The following is a 20,998-nucleotide window of genomic DNA, read 5'->3' on the forward strand; positions in this document are numbered from 1 at the left end:
AAATCTGTTTGTGGAATTGCTACCTCTTGACTAATTCATGTGACATGGCAGCATTGCTCTTGTCCGATGTGATGGGTATAGTTGCAGATTAAATAATGGGCACTTTTGACTACATATTTGTAGTACAAGAGACCTAACACCACAGTGCGACAAGGCAGTATACAGGGTGTCCTCTATTAGTTCAGCGGTTAAGACATAATCACAACTTTCGCAATTTATTTAAAAAGGTCGAGGGCTTAATTGCTGATTAAAATTTCTCAATATAATAACAAAAATCATATGAAAAGGAGTCTGTAATGGTTAGACATTCCCTATTTTATAAAAGCTGAAAGTATTGTCAGCTCCTATGTTATAAAAGTATGGAAAGCAACTAGGTATGGAGTACGACCATGTAGTTTTTAGAAAGTAGCCGGTTTCAAGAGTCCAGATCCTCAGTTGTCCAATATAGGTATAATTTTTTGTTATAGTATTTTCTGTGGTATAATGAGAAATAGTCTCAACCAACACTTAACTTGGTGTCAAAGCTTGGCAAAATTAGAGAAGTACCTTTAATTTCAGTTTTATACTTAAATATGTCACTAGCGAAACAGAGGCGGACAAAAGTGTCTAATTGTCTTAATTTCATTTAGTCGCATTGTATACTACGAAAGTTATTTAAACAAATAATACCTAAATATTGTCTACAATGTCGAGTTGTGTTCAGGAAGTCTAAAAACGAAATATATAGAAATATGCATATAACGTAAGTAAACACAAAATTGTGCATGTATGCGCGTCAGTGGATTAGGTAGCTGAATTCGGATTACTTTTTGCCGTGATTTTGTCGGCACGTAAAATGTAATAGTATAAAATCTTTGCCTATAAATAGTAATAGTGATTTTCTATGATTTTATTACATGGAAAGATTTTTATATATAAAAAAAACATGGACTCGATTTGAGAACCTCCTCCTTTTCGAAGTCGGTTAATTAAAGACCATTTATTTTTGATTTCTTTATTAAATATTTCATTGTTAGAAATTAACTAACGATCGAATTTCGTAAATGTTAAAATAAAAAAAAAGTTTATAATAATAAAGAACTACAGCTAAAAAATACTGCTCTCGGACAATGCAGAACTGAACATCATTCCTGCTGCCCTCAAATTGACCCACGTCAACGAAACTGGTTAAAAGTAATTAAAATTTTGCACTTACATGATCACAACGTAAAATGATATAGCCATTTCACAATACAAGAATATAAAAATATTCCTTCACAATTACAAATTAAAAAAATTTGTCCTGATTTGTATACATCCATTTGATTCATAACATAAAAACTTGAGTATAAATTATACAAAAAAAAATCTCATCAAAATAGCTGTTGTAACAATGATTTTTTCCATAATTCATTTCATGGCCCTATTTTTTGAAAGATTAACACATTTAAATCAATAAAATAGGCCTTAAACGAGATAAAATAATATAATGAGATTTTAAAAACACAAAAGTTCATTTAAAATTGATTTTTATAGTAAAAAAAAATGTTGCAGCGGTACAAAGTGTATTTACAAATAATAAAATAAAATATAATATGGCAGTGTAAAAAATACTATGGTTTCGATTTGCGGCGAATCGAATTTATTTTTACCCTACAATAAAATTATTTTAGGGCTAAAACAAGCAATCATAAAATAAATACAAAGCCCTTTTATTTATTTTTGATAACCCTAAAGGGCTTTAAACCAAGACCTCTTTTAGGGGTTCCCCCACTGCTAATTCATTCATTCACTCCTAAGTCGTTGAAAAAACGCAAATTAGAGGTTTATTAGATAAATCGTAATTTCAGATACATATACGCTGTACCTATATAACTTCTAGTATGTAATAATTTTAGATAAGTATGTGCCTCTTTATACCACAGATTCGTCGTTCGATCTTCACAAAGATTTTTATAACAATAAATAAATTGATTTTTTTAAATGCAAACAAAAAGATCTGAGATAGGTTCGTGAGTTTACTTCTTTAGAATTAACTACCTCCTATTTTAAATATTCTTTACAAATTGATTGCTTTGATAGATGAACTTGATTTATTTTACAACAAGTAATTTATGGGCATTACTAATAAATAAATGCGTTTAGAATTCATTAAATAACACGTGTAAAGCAAGACGTTTGTAAATTCATATTGTACCACTGCGAATATTTCATAATTATAATTATAATGGTTATATGAAAAAAAACGATAGATAATATAAATGCAATCAACCGGTCAAACACACTTCTAACATTCCATAAATAAGGGATTACTTTTTTTTATTGCAAAACTATAAAGCCTCTCCCTCTCTCTAGTCAACATCTTACGTGAGTATGAATACGGACTGCGATACCATTGGATAATAGATGACGATGCAAAAAAATGCCATCTACTTTATGCTAAATTGTTCATTTCATAAAAACGTTCGTTTTTGTAACAAAAAGACAACTTTCGTCTTTTCATTTGAATAGTCAAGTTAAAATGTTTACTTTGCCACCGGTTCGAAAGGCATGTTTTGAGAAGAGTCGGCAAGAAACTCATCCGTTGTTTTTTTTTTAATAAGAAGATGTTAACTAGTAGTAGAGCGGCAACTGGAAACACACTAAACTTAACGACAACACAATGCCAATAGGGCCAATGTAATTTTCAACTTAAAAACCTAACCTACTACATAATATGGGATATACATAAGTTCACATTGCAAGGGGTGAAAGTGTAACCGATTATTATATTATCCGGCGCATTAACTTATCTTTAGTTATAAAAATACAGATTCTTTCGTTAAATTAACACTCAATAACCTTAGCTTGCCGTTTGAGACTCATGAGAATAAATGCCTCTTGGGCTTTACGCGTAAACATCGATTAATCGAATCGGTACTAAACAAAACATCGACAAATCGAATCGGTACTTAACAGAACATCGACAAGTCGAATCGGTACTAAACAAAACATCGACAAGTCGAATCGGTAAAAAAATAAACATCGACAAATAAAACATCGATAAATCGAATCGGTCCTAAATAAAACATCGATAAATCGAATCGGTCCTAAATAAAACGTCGATATAATAGAGAACGGTACAGAGCAGTCTTCCATTAAATACGAAATCAATAAACAAAACATCCGACATCAACATAAGCACACCTTAAAACGAATTCGACGATACATCACTAGTAGTGAACTACGAGTTAATAATTAATTTGATCTTGAAATTATATAAACTTAACCGCTACAGACAAGTTAAGTGACTTTGCTATTCGATGCTACTTTATCAGTCTAATAAAACTTGAAAATAATTTTGCTGATTTGAAAATATAGAAAACTAGCGAACGCCCTCGTAAAATTTAGTTTTTCACAAATCCCGCGAGGGCCATGGATTTTTCCGCGATAAAAAGTAACCTACGTGTTAAAACAGAGAAATGAATGAAAAATAAACCAGATAAATGAAAACGCCTAGATTATTCTGTGTTAGACATGTAGTGCCAATGTATTTTTTCTCTTAAGTATGTGATTTGAAATAATTTGAAAATATATGCACTGCACAGATTACTCAGATTTCTGTAAAAGAATATATATTTGTTATTGTTATCAAGGACTTAGTAATATATTTCTTATTAATTGAAGTGAAAGGTATTCTGTATGGTAATAGACGGTTTGTATGGCAGTAATTAAAGATTATTTTTGTTTAAGTTGTGACGTCTGATTAATATTTCATAAACTGCCAAAATTCACATCAAAAAGCAAAGTCACCCGACCCGACACTAAAACGAAATCAATTAAAAATTATGTAATCAACTACGATTAAATTGAAAGGGGTTACAATAATTTTGTATCGATTACACGTTAGGAACTATACTACTGTACATGTATTTTTGATCAAAATAATTTCTTAAAAATATTTTATATAGTAGCGAGTTAATACTTTGAAGACGTCCTTCGCTGCGCGGCAACGGGCCGCGACTGAACGAACTTTACAATAAACTTAGAGGAACTTAGCATAAACTTCAGAACAGAAAAATCCAATCCCGGCTGTTTTACAACCGCACACCGATTGGTTAAGAGCTGTCTTACGCGTGGGGTTATGGCGTACGAAACATCTAATGCAATAGTGCTGGTGTGCGATTCCGCTATTTTATACTCGTCGATGTAATATTCGTCTATGACAAGTTTTATTAGAATTTGAACTTTATTTCTATGGGATGCCAAAAATAAAATGTCACTGACAAAGTTGTCATGGAAATGAGCGATAACTTTACAGAATGCAGGTCTGGTCAATTTCGATGGTTTCAAAACCATTGATTTGTCGATTTTCTTTACCATTTCATCAGTAAGAAAATTTCACTAACAAATTTCATTTCATTCATATTGACTATTGTCGAAGTCTTTCAATTTAAAATATTCACTAAAATAACGGGAAGAACGAAATATTTGACGAACTCTGTGTAATGTATTTTACTGAGATTTGAACAAAATAAGAACGTCTGATTCTTTTGATGACAAAAACATGACTGACGCAGATTTTGCGAACTACCGTATTTAGAGAAAAATATAATAGTTGACTTTTTAATTAAATAAATAGTCAAAATGTGGCATCGAGTCGACTGAGACATTTAGCAACTTTTAAAAGGTATTTAGATATCCTTGTTGTTCGACCAGCAGTATTAAATTAGATAGTCTTGTACCATTCTTTTTAAGTCTACGATTACACATTTATAGGCAAAAATGGTTAAACAAATATAGTTACGTCATCACAATGTTCCGCTAAAAATATTTAGCGGGCATCGTATCACTTGTTCGTGTGGTGTTGCCGAGTTATAATATTTAGAATATATTTTTTTTATCTAAGACACTACGCTCTACGATCTAATATTCACAGAGATTGATACATTTAGACATGGAAAGGCGAAACAGCGCGTGCGCTCTACACGATGACTCCAATATCGGGTGTACACTGATCCAACGAACTCTAACGTCACGTAACGGCATGAAGGTCCGTTTATATCTACAGACATTTAGCGTGCCAGACACGTGCCGTGGCAGACAAAATAATATTTTTGTATACAGTGTTTATCTATCGTAACGCGGCCGCACAGACGTTGACAGACACGGGGTGCGCCCAGTCAGTATTCACCGAAAGAATATTTTGTCTGTGCTGTTGACGTCTGTAGATATAAACGGACCTTACTCGTACAACGTAATGGTACGTTACGTATTGTGTTGTGTTGGACATGCAACGTTCAATAGCAAACGTTGTTCGACAAAATCCAAAATATTTTAGTAATTAACCGCGTGTGCCGAAAACACACTTTGAATTGTGTATGGCTGTTTACTATGTGTTACATCACGAACGCTTATAAAGTATTACTAGGCCTTTAGCCAAGTTAGAAGTTACATATGTATGTACCTATATAATTAAAATATTGTATGTGATCGGATCCGGTGAATGCTACAAGTGGGCTCATCATTTGGTTTGAGGCAACAATACACTGAATATATTGATTTGATTATTAAGCTGGACAAATGTTATGAGTTCCTCGAGTACGGGTATAAACATTATTTTTTATATTATAATAAAGAAGAAGGTATCTGTACGAACAGTGATGGTATAAATAAGAGGGTATTTGATGACTAGAGTTCAGTTCTTTGTTAGGCAGCGTGGACACCGTCACGCTGCTAGTCGCGTTAGTGAATTTGTGTTGTAATTATTGATCATAAATTGTTTAGTGTGAGCATGGAGAACATGTCGGGCAGGGGAGGTGAGTGTTTATGCATTCTAAAGGGAACCCTTAAATCTAGACCCCAGGTCACAAGTCCTGGGACCTGAGGTGTTTCCTCTACCACAAAATTATGGTAAAATAGCTATCCCTGCTACCCGTCACGTCACTAGCTAATTTGTCCGTAATAGTACCAAAACTTTGTAAAAACGTTGGAACTCCTCGGATCAGTGTACACTCACCCTAATGTTAGTGGATAAATTTTAATTGTTTAACACATTTTTTTATTATAAGCAAAATAATTCCAAAATCTGCTCGTCATTCATCATATCGCAGACGACGCGTTACTCAACAATATAATTACACGTGATAATATAATCATTAAAAAGAAATACTACGATATGATTAAATACGAGTATTAAAATATTACTTAGTTCGATTACATAATATATCCATTATATTATTATTATAGACAGCCAATCAGACGCTACTTACGAATATAATTATATCTAGGCAAAAATATTTTTGATACTAAAATAATCTTTTTAGTCTGCTTCGTTTTCGAAAGGAACCGAAAAAAAATATAAACATGTGGGAGAGACATCGCATTTTTTTCCCGAATCGTGTAAATAAAGGTTGCTGCCCACTAAAGCGTATATGTTATAAAAGAATCTGTCTTCTTTAAGAAATTTTAAATTACACTCACATGGATAATCAGCTAGACATAAGTACATAGTACGCTGAAGGCAACACAGTACAATATTTTTATTATTAAATATATCTACGTTCCATCATTACAATAATTAGTAAATATGCAACACTCCTCTATGTAGAGTTTCGGAAAATATTATAAATCTATACGTGAATATTATATGCGACATCGTACGTGAAAACCTATGTTAAACATCTTAGTATAAGACCATTCTATTTACTTTTACTTAATATAAAGCTTTGCCATGGAAATATAATGGCCATACAAAAAAAATCCTGACTCTGACCTTCTAAGTTCTAGCCCTTTAAAATATCTCAGTAAAGCAATAACAAAAAAAAATATCTTTTTGTTTTTGGTTTACTATGATATGACAGTACTTAAAAGTATACTATTCTACTTCTATTAGATGCGCGTCAAAAGATAACAAGATTATTTTGAATAAAAGATAGAGCAATATCTTTTACGATCACGATCAAGAGATCAAGATCACGATATTTATGCTAAAGTTCGGTCGCTCAGAGATTGCGTTTAGGTCGTATATACAATTACAATTGCCTCGTTTTTTGCCTCTCTCTCTCTCACGTTACATCGCCCATCTGTCAGAAACGCAATCTCTGAGTGGCCGGACTTTATCTGTTTTGTTATGATGGGGCAAAAGAGAGAGCAATATTTTTTTAAAGAATATTTGGCATTTTTTTAATATTCCCATTCCTGGCAACTAGTCGGGAAAGACAGTATTACGACAATAGAGGAGGATATCGTACAGGAGTGGGTACGACAATAGACCAACGGGGCGAGGATCGAACCAAAACCTCTCCGACCGCTTTACCGATAAGCTATGTCTTTGGACTAAATACCGATATGTAGTCAGAATGATCTCGTCATCTCTTGACACTCATCTCACTGCAACTATCGCAAAATGTCGGTTCAGGTTTTCACGCATAATGTTTATTATTCCAATAATAATAATTATGATGATTGTGACATTTGTTCATAATGGTTGGGTCTCGATGAGTATATCTGAACGACGCGCGGGCGCGCGGCGCATGCGCGGGGCTAGGAAAATACTCTACAATACATATAAAAGATCCTTAAACTATCATTATCATGTAATATGGCTCAGATTATATATATATTAAATGAACAATTAACGATGTCTCGACCTAGTTGACATGCATCAATCAATCGATTGAGAAATGCTTCGAAAATCGGTAACAACAAAATTAACCATTAACAGACATTTTGTCTACCATCTTCGGGTAAAATATTTAGAGTAACGTTATTTGTAAGATTTGATCCTTACTCACAAAGTCAAGTTTAATTTAAAATAAACTTTGCTTTGGAATACTTTCAAGTTATAGCTCGAAAAGTTTACAAATATACGTTGTAAGCCTGTGGTATACCTTATGGCTCTTTAACGATATATTAAAAACCGGAACAGCATCAAGAAGGGCCATCAAGCCTTAAAACTGGAAGGGGAACTGTAAAATCGGTCAATAGTGATGTATTTTAGGAGTCTTTTGATAACTGCAAATGCAGACAAAACTGAGCTTTTTTTGGACACCTGCCGATTGCTCAGTTTCCATTTTCAAGTTTAATCTTAGAAAGAAACGTAAAGGTAGAGCAACCGGTCTTCACATGCGAAATTGGTGGGACGACATTAGAGAGTGGACCATTCGAGTTGGTCTCTCACGATTTAAGACATAACTTAGTTTAGAATGGACCCAAGTGTATCCAAAGTAAATGAAATCCACTTCAACGTCCAACAATTGAACACTATGGTTCACTGTGGCACAATGCATCAAAACCTTTCAGAAAGTCCTCATTCTAACACATACCTTATCTTTTATACGTTAGAGTTTCATTTTTGCCACAGCAAGCCGCAGTAACTCTATTGGGAACTTTTGGTCGGTACATTTAAACGGTACATTTAAACCGATTTCTTCTCTCGGACGTTCACGTGGAAAACTAGATTCTTGTGGAAAACCAGTACAACCAAGTCGAGACATCCTGTATGTTGTTCATATCTACCTGTGAAAATACCGCACCGGCGCCGAGTGCCCACGCGTCACATGTAAAGCTTTAGCGGTTACAATAAATCTCGCATTTTTTAAATAAATTACATCATTACCAATTTAAATGCATGTTCGACAGTCAAATTGTTTTATTTCTTATCATTATATCATTTTTTTTTTTGTTGTCCCTCGATCATTGTAGTAGCATTTTTTTCAAGTCCATTATTTAGGCCGCCGAAATAACAAGAAAACGTCGCGGTGTTATTCAACATTTACGCACACGTCGTGGGTAGTTAGAAAAAGACAACTTTTTGCAAGAAAATCACTATTTACATGCGATTGACGTATAGAGATTTTTATAATCGCACTCACGATGAAATACCCGTATTACCGTATTATTTTGTACCAGAACGTGAGTGAGTCAGTTGTGTATGTCAAACTGTCTATGTCTAAGATCTTACAAAATGTGACAACTATAGGCGTAAGGTTTAACAAACTCACGACTAAAGACCCACGATATTAGTTAATAGTATTCGTTTTATATGTTTTAAGTGCAGAAAGTATTAATTCCATTTAAACCCACGACGTGTATCCAATTTCCCTTCAGATAAGGCGCTACATTTATAATTACGCTAAAACAGTTAGGAAGACATCAAATTCTAACGCTCACATTAATTCATATTCATAGCAATCAAAAAGTTTTTCAAAAGGCACTATATGCCTTAAGACGATGGCACAAGCATTTTACAGTAAATGTACCATATACCGCAAAAATACCGATATAAACTAAGTGAACAGTCAGTTAAATCCAGCTAAATGAACAAAACACCACATTATTTATTTTTCTTTATTAAAGAGACACTAGCATATTTTGAATGAAGTGTATTTCGTTATCATGCATACTTCAAATTCCATCCAATCCATTTCAATTTTTACTTCAGTTAACTTAATTTATATCGGTTCACTGCACGGCGACTACATTAAAATAGCGTCCACATACATATAAACTACATCAGTATTTAATACGACAATGGGTGAAGCGACCTCGGTTCCAAACGAATGCTACCACAATAATAGTCCTTAGTGTCTACCCCTGAAATAAAAGAGTAGATAGGAAAGTTATTCGTCCATTTCATTAGAGCCATTCAAGGAAGACGTTCTTCGACTACAGTTATAGGGTTGCGATAACAAACAAAATGGACGAAATAGGAAACTGGTATAGATTGTTCGTCATCGCGTGACAAATTAGAACTACGTGAGTGAACGAATTTCGCATTTACAAAATTAATGAAACTCACGTCGTGTGTTATTTTAACATTTATGTACGACCCGTGTAAATTGTCGTGACTTGTTTTGAAGCAAGACAATATTTTATAGGGAACAACTTACGTCAAGAATATTATGAATATGTTACTGTCTTTATACACCAGAATTTTTAGGCAAATATAGCTCATGTAAATTACCCCAATGGGCTTCTGAAAAAAAAAAATTGAAATAGGTATTTGTATAAAATATAAGTAGAAATTCTCGTACACCAGTACGAAATGCACAAAAAAGTACAGTACAGTAGGTATATCTTAAGAATATAAGAGCATCATATACAGAACGTATATATCTGTCTGACGTGTATCTTCTTTATAGTCCAGTCAATGTCATTATGTCAACTCTAAAACTATCAAGGCTTTGGAATGTCTAAATAAAACCGAGTTAAAGCCGGTAACACAATGATAACACCCTACTCCCAAGCAATACTAAGCTCTGTAATTAAAACTTATATTCCCGAAAAATCATTGAATATTTTTGGGCGTATAAAGTTTAAACATTTGATTGTCTGAGTATTCTTAGCGTCGCGTGGGTTAGAGTGATTTTGGGTACAAGTGCCCGTGTCACAAAGGGTAAGTAGTACAAAATCCGTTCACTCACCGTAAACCGTCAATCTATTTCCATTTGAAGGGTATCAAGATGACGGGGTAGACCCTAAGATTCTCGCATTATGTGTTATCGATAACGGGCCTGATGGTGCAGTCACCTACAGTTGTTATCGGCGTGATTGTGACCGAGCTGGGAGTTGACGCGGGGACGATTATAGTTTCCGAAGGGGACTGTTCCATTTTGTCCTCTTTGTCCTCATTGTTTGGGGGTAGTTTGACGATCTGGCAGTCGCCTACGGTCATAATTTGAGTTTCGAGTCCAATTGGTGGGATATTCTCTTCGGGCTCCACCCTTGAACTGTCTTCATCGTCCGAAGAAGAGTCCGATACGTCGATGGTCCTGTCGTGGGAGGTCTCTGTGGTCATGCTGTGGTCCGCGTCTACGTTTCGGTCCGGGTCCACGCTGGTCACGCCGTAGGAGTAGGCGAGCGGGTTGTACATCATCTCGGTAAGGTAGGAGAAGTCGCCGAAAGGAAGGTTCGTCGCATTGTAGTTTTCGTTGGGTCTGCCGTCTGGAAATTTGAATTTAATTTTAGTGATTTTGTCAACACAAGGCACTGCATTAATAATTATCCCATTACCATTTCGTAACTGATAACGATAGTCAGTTAGACGGAGTTTGATACCGAAGTAACTATAGGACGATTATTTTAATGCAATAGTGCGCCTGCAAGTAATTATTGAATGTAGACATTTAATCCGTGAAACCCATACATGCTTTTATAGTACACAGTGTTAGTTACAGAAGTCGAAGGTTAAGATTTTGGGGATCGCATCGTGAGTTAACTTAAAATTCACAAAAATCTTAATTTGATCTTTTACACAAATGTAATTAATCGTTTTGGATTTATTTGTTATTAAATTTGTTTCATAAAAAAATACTTCTATAAGTTTCCACAAAAATCTCATGCCATTATGCGTTTATTGATTGTTAGTGTTTTAGTTGTGCCAATACTTTTTTCACAGGCAAAGCAGGCAAATTAGTATATTTGGCAATTACAAGTATTCCACCCGATAATGTCAACAAAGTCAATAAGCATTATTTTTTATTTTTGTTTACTACATCCATATTTACGTCATATGCTTCTATTTAAAAATGATATTCAAACTGAACTTAATATGCATTTAAGAGAATTTAAGATAAGAAATAACAAAAAATTATAATATTTAAAAGAAAAATATTATCCACCACCGTTATACCAAAGAATTGATATATTATTGGTCATTTTCATTTGTTTTCTAATATTTTTATCGATGTTAAAATGTTATTTGACAATTATTGAAGTAGTATTAACTATTATTTGAAGTACAACTACAAATACCGATTAGTACCGACAATTTTCCCAATACTTTTATGGAAAGATATTTCACATTTACAGACAGACAATGCACATAACAAAGTGATTAAATTATTTTGGTCTCGATTCATAAATTCAAAAGGACGTAACTAATTTCTTACCCTACATTAAAAATTAGAACCAAAAGGGTCAAGCCTAAGGCTCGAACACCTAAATAATAATTAGGACTAATTTTACCACCATCGCTTTATTTTTCTCACCATCGCATAGCTTATCACATGTTTGCGTTTGTCACTTGACATAAATTATGCAGCATTATTTTTAACGAATCGCTGGCTGCGACGTCTTTTCTTTTAGGGTATGGTATCTAGCCAAGGTTAAAGGTCAAAATATTAACTGTGTATAAATGGACCAATAGCCAAAACTAATTCAGTGATCATCTTCATCATTAACCCATATTCGGCTCACTGTTGAGCACGAGTCTCAACAATAGACTCACGAAGCCTAACCTCTCAGTTTGAGAGGTTAGGCTTCCACCATGCTGGCCTAATGCAGATTGGCAGACATCACACGTAGACAACTAAGAAAATTCTCAGGTACGCAGGCTTCCTCACGATGTTTTTCCTTCACCGTTTGAGACACACGAATCGTTACCAAAATAAAATAATAATACAATTAACATTACTTGACTACTTAATCAATTCAAGTATTCAAAAACTTAATTAAAAATGACCGTCTTAGTCTTGCCTGTAAATGAAATTAATCTTTTTATATATGTATGTATAAATTTAGTTGCCATGCTATAATTGATTGTAACATTATACTAACAAATCTTGGCTATATCTGCGGCTAGCCCGTACTGGATCGGTATCGACATTTCCATACCTAAACAAACATTAAAATAATAATAAACGAAAAGTGTTGGCGTAGCAAAGTTTGCAACATTGTAATAACTTTCCTTCCCTAAACACACTGAAGTCTTGGGAAAGAAAGAAAGAAAGAAAAGTTTATTCAGAATACACATCATACAAAGAAAAGAGAGAAAAAAAAAACAATAAATTAAATACATTGCAACTTGCATGATGTGATCCTAAAAGGGTCACCACTCAGCATATTGCAGTGTCCGTAAGGATACCGCGCTGATCTTCCGTGGAGCCATTAAGGTGACGTTTGGACGGTATCGAGACGTGCGGAGCGCCTCTAACAAACATCGACAAATATTAAAAGGAGACAGATACGTAAATTAAATACAAAAATATTACTAGTAGAAACAAGTGGTAAAAATAAGCCAATTATAAATAATAATACAATAAATAAATGATAACATAATAAATTGGTAAATAAATATTATAATAAATTAAACAAAACAAAGGACCCATTACTTATATGTTTTGAATTAAAAGATAATGTTTTCGAATTTTGGTTTTAAAAGTGGTCTTGGATATTTTTCTTGGTACACAAAAGAGTATAAAATCTTTTTAACAAAACAATTGAACCGACTTCAAATTCACAAAAATAGACTAAAAAGTGAAAAATAACATCGTACGCGCTACCTTCTGATCACTTTGAAGGCGGTAACAGACCAGTGACGTCTTAATTAAAGCCGTTTCTGAAAGAACCATGGAAAAGAAGTGTCTTTAAATCCTAAAAGTTTATGATTTAATCATCGGCTTTAGTTGATGCATCTCTGTGTTGGCACCGCCTTCAAAATGATCAGAAGGTAGCACATACGATGTTATTTTTCGCTTTTTAGTTTATTTATGTGATTTTGAAGTCGGTTATTTTTTTGTGTAAATGGGACTTGGAAGTATACTCTTTCAAACAAAAAAATATTTTTTAAGAATTGGTTAAGAAATGACGAAGTTATGCGTTAACAAAGATTAAAAAATATACGCGTCGAACCTCCTCCTTCTTTTTTGAAGTCAGTAAAAAAGAAACGTGAAACAATGCAAAAATATTTTGGCCATTCTGTTATTTGTATAACAATGTACATGGCACTAGTCAATTTATCGTTATTTATTTTATTTACTAAATTATATTAGTCATGGTGTTGAAGGATTTTAAGGGGATTCTATGAGTTTTTTTATTATTATCATTTTGACATCGCTTTTACCAAGAACTAGAGACCTGACTCATCTTTGCGTTGAAAATGTCTAATAATTAAGCTTACTTGATTATCTAATAATAATCAAGTTTACTTAATTTTTTATTAATAATCTAGCTATATTATAGTAATAATTTGATGTATGCATTCAACTGAAAACTTTTCTACGCCAAAACCTATACAAAACGCAACTAAAACATTCTTTTGTTTTCTGTCTACATCAATTAATATTGTCCACAGCATTACTTATAATTTGGAGAATTGTTAAACAAAATCCAGATTAAGTATAACAGGAAATTAAAGTTAAAAAAAACAAATGAATGAATCAGAGCGATGTTAAAAGAAAAAAAAAACAAAGCAAATGCGCATATATGTATAAATATAATAAGGCGCATATTGCCACATATTTGCCACACACACACAAACACACAAAAAACAATAAACTCTGTAATAATAAAAATCAACAAAAATAAAAAAGATAATAACTCGTCAAGCAATTTTTAAACTTGGTTCATTTATTTTAAGATTTCTAATTGCTTGTTGAATAATAGACAAAATGTTAGATCATTGTGATACCATAAATTGCCTCGTGAGTCATTGATCCTAACAGCATCATACATAGCTCATCTAGAGACTAGATTTTCCGCATTATTTTGTTGCATATGAATTGTTATAATCGATTTTAAATATAAGTAAGCTTCCATAGTCTCTAGTATTATGTTATTAATTATTATTATACCTAATTATTTTTCATTATAATAATCTAATAACCAAATTTTTATAATAATACTTAAGTAACTGTCTCGCTGACCTAGTTGTTTAAAAGAAAAAAGTAAAGAAAATTCCGCAAAAAGTTAAAAAAATTATTCCGCAAAAAGTTAAGTTCAATTTAACCTTTGGGTAAGGAACTCTAATATCGCTTTCTCTTTCGTCCAGGTAACGAAGAAGTGAGAGATATTTTCGTCTCCGCCGCTATTGGTCGACATTTGTCAATCGTTCATCTCTAGATAATTATGTCGTATATAATATGCCAGTCACTGACGATCAAGTCTACAGCGCTGACTGCAATAGGAATGACCATACGACTGAAGTAAAACTTCTTTAGCTCTCCCTCTCACCGTCCGTTCGCGTCGCCCGATTACACTCATCGTAACGCACCATCTTACTACCACGTCAAGATTGTGTAAAGAAGTTTTACTTACATCAAAATATGGTTAGTGATGTGGCCGGTGTTAGGCTTAAAGAGCACAATCACCTTCTTGACTCACGGCAAAGTCCTCATATGACGGTAGTTAATCTCTCGTTTTTTTATTCTTTATAAGTTAGCTCTTGATTACAGTCTCAACTGACGGTAAGTGATGATGCAATCTCAGATGGAAGCGGGCTAACTTAGGAAGATGAGAATCCACACCCCTTTCGGTTTCTGTACGACATCGTACCGGAGAGCTAAATCACTTGGCGGTACGTCTTGTCACTAGAGTGGAAACTCCAGCCAGTTCAGTACCAATTAAGAAAACCTCAATCGGCCCAGCCGGAAATCGAACCCAGTAAATACACAACATCTCGAAAGCGCGTTAGGGTTCACGTCTCAATACCATAGAGAAAAATGAAGAAGACGATTGTACGCCCAATCACAGAAAACCGACAATCATGCAAAATACCCCAAAATGAAGTTTATATATATGCTCACCGGGTCGCGAGATGAAGTAGTTCTTCGGCGGGCGGCCGCGCTTGCGCTTGAGCAGCAGCTGGTGCGACGCGAGCGCGCCGCCCTGCACCGCGCCGCTCGTCAGCACGCAGCCCTCCATATCTGTTCACAGGGGGACGGAATAAGCCATTGCTCCTGACGGTATCCTGGCGGGGCTAATAGTCCCCCTATTTGCCCCGCCAGGATACCGTCAGACCTAGACCATAGTGTAGTGAGGCTCGGTGTACTCCAAGTTTCATCATATATTTATAATAACGCGCGGTGTGCGACCAGCAGCCTTCTATTGTTTAAAAAACACAGCACATTACATTGATGTGACGACTAATTTTCTTAAAAGAAAAACATTGTACCTTACACAAACATAGTTTTATTAATATCCTGTGAAACACAAAAGGGGGCCCAGAGCCCCACGTCTCAATAGTTTTGTCCGACTCATTATGATGCCAGTGATGACCTATGGTTCTGTGACTTTGTCGTTAACTATGGGCCTCATAAGAAGGCTCAGAGTCTCATAGCGGGCAATGGAACGAGCTATGCTCGGAGAGTTACTGCGTGATCGATTCAATAATGAGGAGATCCGTAGAACTAAAGTCACCGACATAGCTCAACGAGTTGCGAAGCTGAAGTGACAATGGACAGGGCACATAGTTCGAGGAGCCGATGGACGTTAGAGTCCCAAGGTGCTGAAATGGCGACCCCGCACTAGAAAGCGCAGTGTTGGTCGACACCCCACCAGGTGGACTGACGACATCAAGCAAGTTGCAGGGATTCGCTGAATGTAGGCGGCTCAGGATCGTGATGTTTGGAAGTCCCTACCAAAGACCTATGTTCTGCAGTGAGCTCCATGGGCAGATATGCAGGCTTAGCGTACTTTGACAGCCCCGCTTCTGGTAGTTTAACATATGAAAGGCTATCGACCTTATATTTAAGGTAATAAGGTTCAGGATCAGAGGATAAAGGATCAGAGTATTTCTTATTTCTGTATAAGTAAGTATTCCATTTTAATCGTAGCACTTTTATCTGAATCATTCTTTTTTCTGTGTAAGACGTGTAAACTCACCTAGGGATGTTTTGGGAGGTCGTCCCCTCCTTTTCTTGATCTTAGGAGTGAGTGGCAAGGGAGTCTTCCTGGGTCGGCCGCGGCCCCTACGAGGGGGATCCACTAAGTCCCCCTGGTTGATCTCATTTCTGACGGGTTCCAAGGTCGTGTTGAGTACCACCGGGTTGCCCGCCCGAGGGGGCAGCATGACGTCACCGCTGGGGGTAAAAACAAGATGGCCGGACTCTCTGTGCGTGGTTCGTACCATCCCGGACATCACTTCAGAGTTGTTTTCGCGTTTCACTACAGCCTCATTTTGCATATCCACTGTTGGATCCTCCTGGAAAAACAATAATTTAATGTTATTCAAAGTCAGCAATAGTTAGGCTGTATAGTCAACAATCTTTGCATAAATAACAAATTAAAAAACAATCGCCCGTGTGCGTCAGTCGGTGCCGCAGTGTGACGCACAACAAATGAACACTCACCCTCCCGCAGATCTTGGTATGCACGCGCAGCTTGTCGGAACACGCGAAGGAGCGCCCGCAGTCGCCACACGTGAAGGGCCGCTCGCCCGTGTGCGTCAGTCGGTGCCGCACTGTGACGCACAACAAGTGAACACTCACCCTCTCGCAGATCTTGGTGTGCACGCGCAGCTTGTCGGAGCGCGCGAAGGAGCGCCCGCAGTCGCCACATGTGAAGAGCCACTTGCCCGTGTGCGTCAGTCGGTGCCGCACTGTGACGCACAACAAGTGAACACTCACCCTCTCGCAGATCTTGGTGTGCACGCGCAGCTTGTCGGAGCGCGCGAAGGAGCGCCCGCAGTCGCCACATGTGAAGAGCCACTTGCCCGTGTGCGTCAGTCGGTGCCGCACTGTGACGCACAACAAGTGAACACTCACCCTCTCGCAGATCTTGGTGTGCACGCGCAGCTTGTCGGAGCGCGCGAAGGAGCGCCCGCAGCCGCCGCACGTGAAGGGCCGCTCGCCCGTGTGCGTCAGTCGGTGCCGCGAAAGGTGTGACGAACGCGCGAATCTGTGCAATATAAAATTAACATTAGTTTGTACGGCCTCTTCAAATTAGTTTAATGCTCGTAAGAATCATTTTTCTTCTCTTGTAAGGTTACCTGACGTCACAAACGTCGCACACGTGCGGCCGGCCGTCCTGCGACTCGTTGGCTCCGGAGTCTGATATGGAACCGCTTGAGTCTGTTTCCTCGTCATCGTCCATGACGTGTTTGCCTTTCTCTGTAACGTAAAAACACAAAACATTATAATCTGGCAAAGACTGCACAAAATTAGACTATTAAGCGTATTTAAGTTATTAGTGTCCAACCAGTCAGTCCCTTAATAGAGATAGTCGAGTCACGGGCGCGCTTAGTGTATCGACACACCTGCGGAACGATCGTTTGAACCCTCTCGTAAGGTTTTTCCCGTTGCCCCTGACACATCACCAGCATAACAACATGCGACGCGTTACACGACCCGCAAGTAAGTGTACAATGCCCCGACCGCCGAGTTGACCCGACCGAGTTCCTCTTATTTGGTGTGCCATACCGTTACCGTAAGAGCAGTGATAGCCTAGTGGATATGACCTCTGCCTCCGATTCCGGAGGGTGTGGGTTCGAATCCGGTCCCGGGCATGCACCTCCAACTTTTCAGTTGTGTGCATTTTAAGAAATTAAATATCACGTGTCTCAATCGGTGAAGGAAAACATCGTGAGGAAACCTGCATACCAGAGAATTATCTTCATTCTCTGCGTGTGTGAAGTCTGCCAATCCGCATTGGGCCAGCGTGGTGGACTATTGGCCTAACCCCTCTCATTCTGAGAGGAGACTCGAGCTCAGCAGTGAGCCGAATATGGGTTGATGACGACGACCGTTACCGACTGATAATTTCGTCGCTGAAGAACTCTCCTTGTGCTCGTGCGAGTTGCTCGTAGCGGAGCCCGCCGAGTGAACAAAGAGTGAATGCGCGTCGCCACTAGCACCTCACCGTCTGAGTCGTCGTGCTCGTTGTTGGCGGTGTGCGGCTTCTGCAGCACGGCGAGCTGCACCACCTTGATGCCGCCCGCCTTCAGCTCCGGCTCCGGTGCTCGTGCGAGTTGTAGCGGAGCCCGCCGAGTGAACAAAGAGTGAATGCGCGTCGCCACTAGCACCTCACCGTCTGAGTCGTCGTGCTCGTTGTTGGCGGTGTGCGGCTTCTGCAGCACGGCGAGCTGCACCACCTTGATGCCGCCCGCCTTCAGCTCCGGCTCCGGTGCTCGTGCGAGTTGTAGCGGAGCCCGCCGAGTGAACAAAGAGTGAATGCGCGTCGCCACTAGCACCTCACCGTCTGAGTCGTCGTGCTCGTTGTTGGCGGTGTGCGGCTTCTGCAGCACGGCGAGCTGCACCACCTTGATGCCGCCCGCCTTCAGCTCCGGCTCCGGTGCTCGTGCGAGTTGTAGCGGAGCCCGACGAGTGAACAAAGAGTGAATGCGCGTCGCCACTAGCACCTCACCGTCTGAGTCGTCGTGCTCGTTGTTGGCGGTGTGCGGCTTCTGCAGCACGGCGAGCTGCACCACCTTGATGCCGCCCGCCTTCAGCTCCGGCTCCGGTGCTCGTGCGAGTTGTAGCGGAGCCCGCCGAGTGAACAAAGAGTGAATGCGCGTCGCCACTAGCACCTCACCGTCTGAGTCGTCGTGCTCGTTGTTGGCGGTGTGCGGCTTCTGCAGCACGGCGAGCTGCACCACCTTGATGCCGCCCGCCTTCAGCTCCGGCTCCGGTGCTCGTGCGAGTTGTAGCGGAGCCCGCCGAGTGAACAAAGAGTGAATGCGCGTCGCCACTAGCACCTCACCGTCTGAGTCGTCGTGCTCGTTGTTGGCGGTGTGCGGCTTCTGCAGCACGGCGAGCTGCACCACCTTGATGCCGCCCGCCTTCAGCTCCGGCTCCGGTGCTCGTGCGAGTTGTAGCGGAGCCCGACGAGTGAACAAAGAGTGAATGCGCGTCGCCACTAGCACCTCACCGTCTGAGTCGTCGTGCTCGTTGTTGGCGGTGTGCGGCTTCTGCAGCACGGCGAGCTGCACCACCTTGATGCCGCCCGCCTTCAGCTCCGGCTCCGGTGCTCGTGCGAGTTGTAGCGGAGCCCGCCGAGTGAACAAAGAGTGAATGCGCGTCGCCACTAGCACCTCACCGTCTGAGTCGTCGTGCTCGTTGTTGGCGGTGTGCGGCTTCTGCAGCACGGCGAGCTGCACCACCTTGATGCCGCCCGCCTTCAGCTCCGGCTCCTTGTGCTCGTGCGAGTGGTTCGCGTTTGGCGCCCCTGTAACAAATACATCCAATATTACATTCATCATGAACAACCCATATTCAGCTCACTGTTGAGCACTGGCCAAATGCGGATTGGCAGACTTCACACACGTAGAGAATTAAGAAAATTCTCTGGTACGCAGGTTACCTCACGATGTTTTTCTTTCACCGTTTGAGACACGTGATATTTAATTTCTTAAAATGCACACATCTGAAAAGTTTGAGGTGCATGCCCCGGACCGGATTCGATGCTACGCTCTTCGAATCGAAGGCAGAGGTCCTATCCACTAGGCGATCACGTCTCCGTTAATTTCCTAAAAAAGTAGTTCCTGAGATTTGCGCGTTCAAGCAAACAAACAAACTTTTCAGCTTTAAAATTTTAGTATAGATTTTATCCCTATTGCGTTTGTTTTCCATTAGGCAGTCAAACAAACATACCCCAGCATAAAAAATCGAATTACTTGCGAATAAGTACAGTAGTAAAACATTTCAACATTTAAACATCTCATTTGATCATCAATTTGTATGTTATTCAATTCACATTGGACCTACCTAGCTGGCAATTGTTAGCAATTGTTTTAGAAAGTGCTTGCTCAATCATCATAAAATAAGATCTGTTATGTTCGTCGCACATTACTAGACGCGCCGCAAAAGCTTCAAGATGCGGCTTTCATCATATACGAATACTACGATTAGTCAACTTATTATTATTTCTTAGAGAGGAATGTTACTAATTAACCATAAAAGTAATATAGTAATGTTAAATGCAGTATGCACGCGGCAGAGAATTATTCTATATCGGTGGGATATTATGTATATTATAGATTTTTAAAAAATTAAAACATCTTACTAATTACATAGTTAATAGTAATTCATTAACAAAATTAGAGCACTAATTTGCACTCTACTAAATATAGCCATCAATTAATGCCTTTATTTGCTAGTAGACGCCCCAGTTTCACCTGCGTCCCGTAATATAAACGGGTATAAAATATAGCCTATGGTAATCGGCAAAGTATAGACAAGCCGCATGCAAGAGCATTGCATCAATGGATAATGTATATGTATATATACGTAGAAGAGCCAGTAGGCTTCACTATCTTTGACGTACTTATGCTAGTTGACATAATATACGAAATTGAGAATCTACGTAACAAAACGTAATACGG

The 20,998-nt window shown here is 38.4% G+C and overlaps 1 protein-coding gene across 3 annotated transcripts in view; it reads right to left on the minus strand.

Annotated features, from left to right (window-relative positions):
- Positions 1-978: 978 nt before the first annotated feature.
- Positions 979-20,998, minus strand: part of LOC112044590 (uncharacterized) — a 65,594-nt gene continuing 45,574 nt past the window's right edge. For 2 of the 3 annotated variants that reach the window (XM_052887459.1, XM_052887461.1), the window contains 7 exons: positions 18,538-19,842; positions 17,669-17,789; positions 17,445-17,577; positions 16,564-16,882; positions 15,486-15,605; positions 12,520-12,576; positions 979-10,905 (listed from right to left, as the gene is read on the minus strand). In XM_052887459.1, coding sequence (XP_052743419.1) covers positions 10,454-10,905; positions 12,520-12,576; positions 15,486-15,605; positions 16,564-16,882; positions 17,445-17,577; positions 17,669-17,789; positions 18,538-19,842 — 2,507 coding nt within the window. In that variant the 3' untranslated portion in view covers positions 979-10,453. The remainder of the gene's footprint in view (positions 10,906-12,519; positions 12,577-15,485; positions 15,606-16,563; positions 16,883-17,444; positions 17,578-17,668; positions 17,790-18,537; positions 19,843-20,998) is intronic. The other variant, XM_052887460.1, reaches the window with a different exon arrangement.

This window comes from Bicyclus anynana, chromosome 19 (assembly GCF_947172395.1).
Source record: "Bicyclus anynana chromosome 19, ilBicAnyn1.1, whole genome shotgun sequence".
Lineage (NCBI taxonomy): Eukaryota > Metazoa > Arthropoda > Insecta > Lepidoptera > Nymphalidae > Bicyclus > Bicyclus anynana.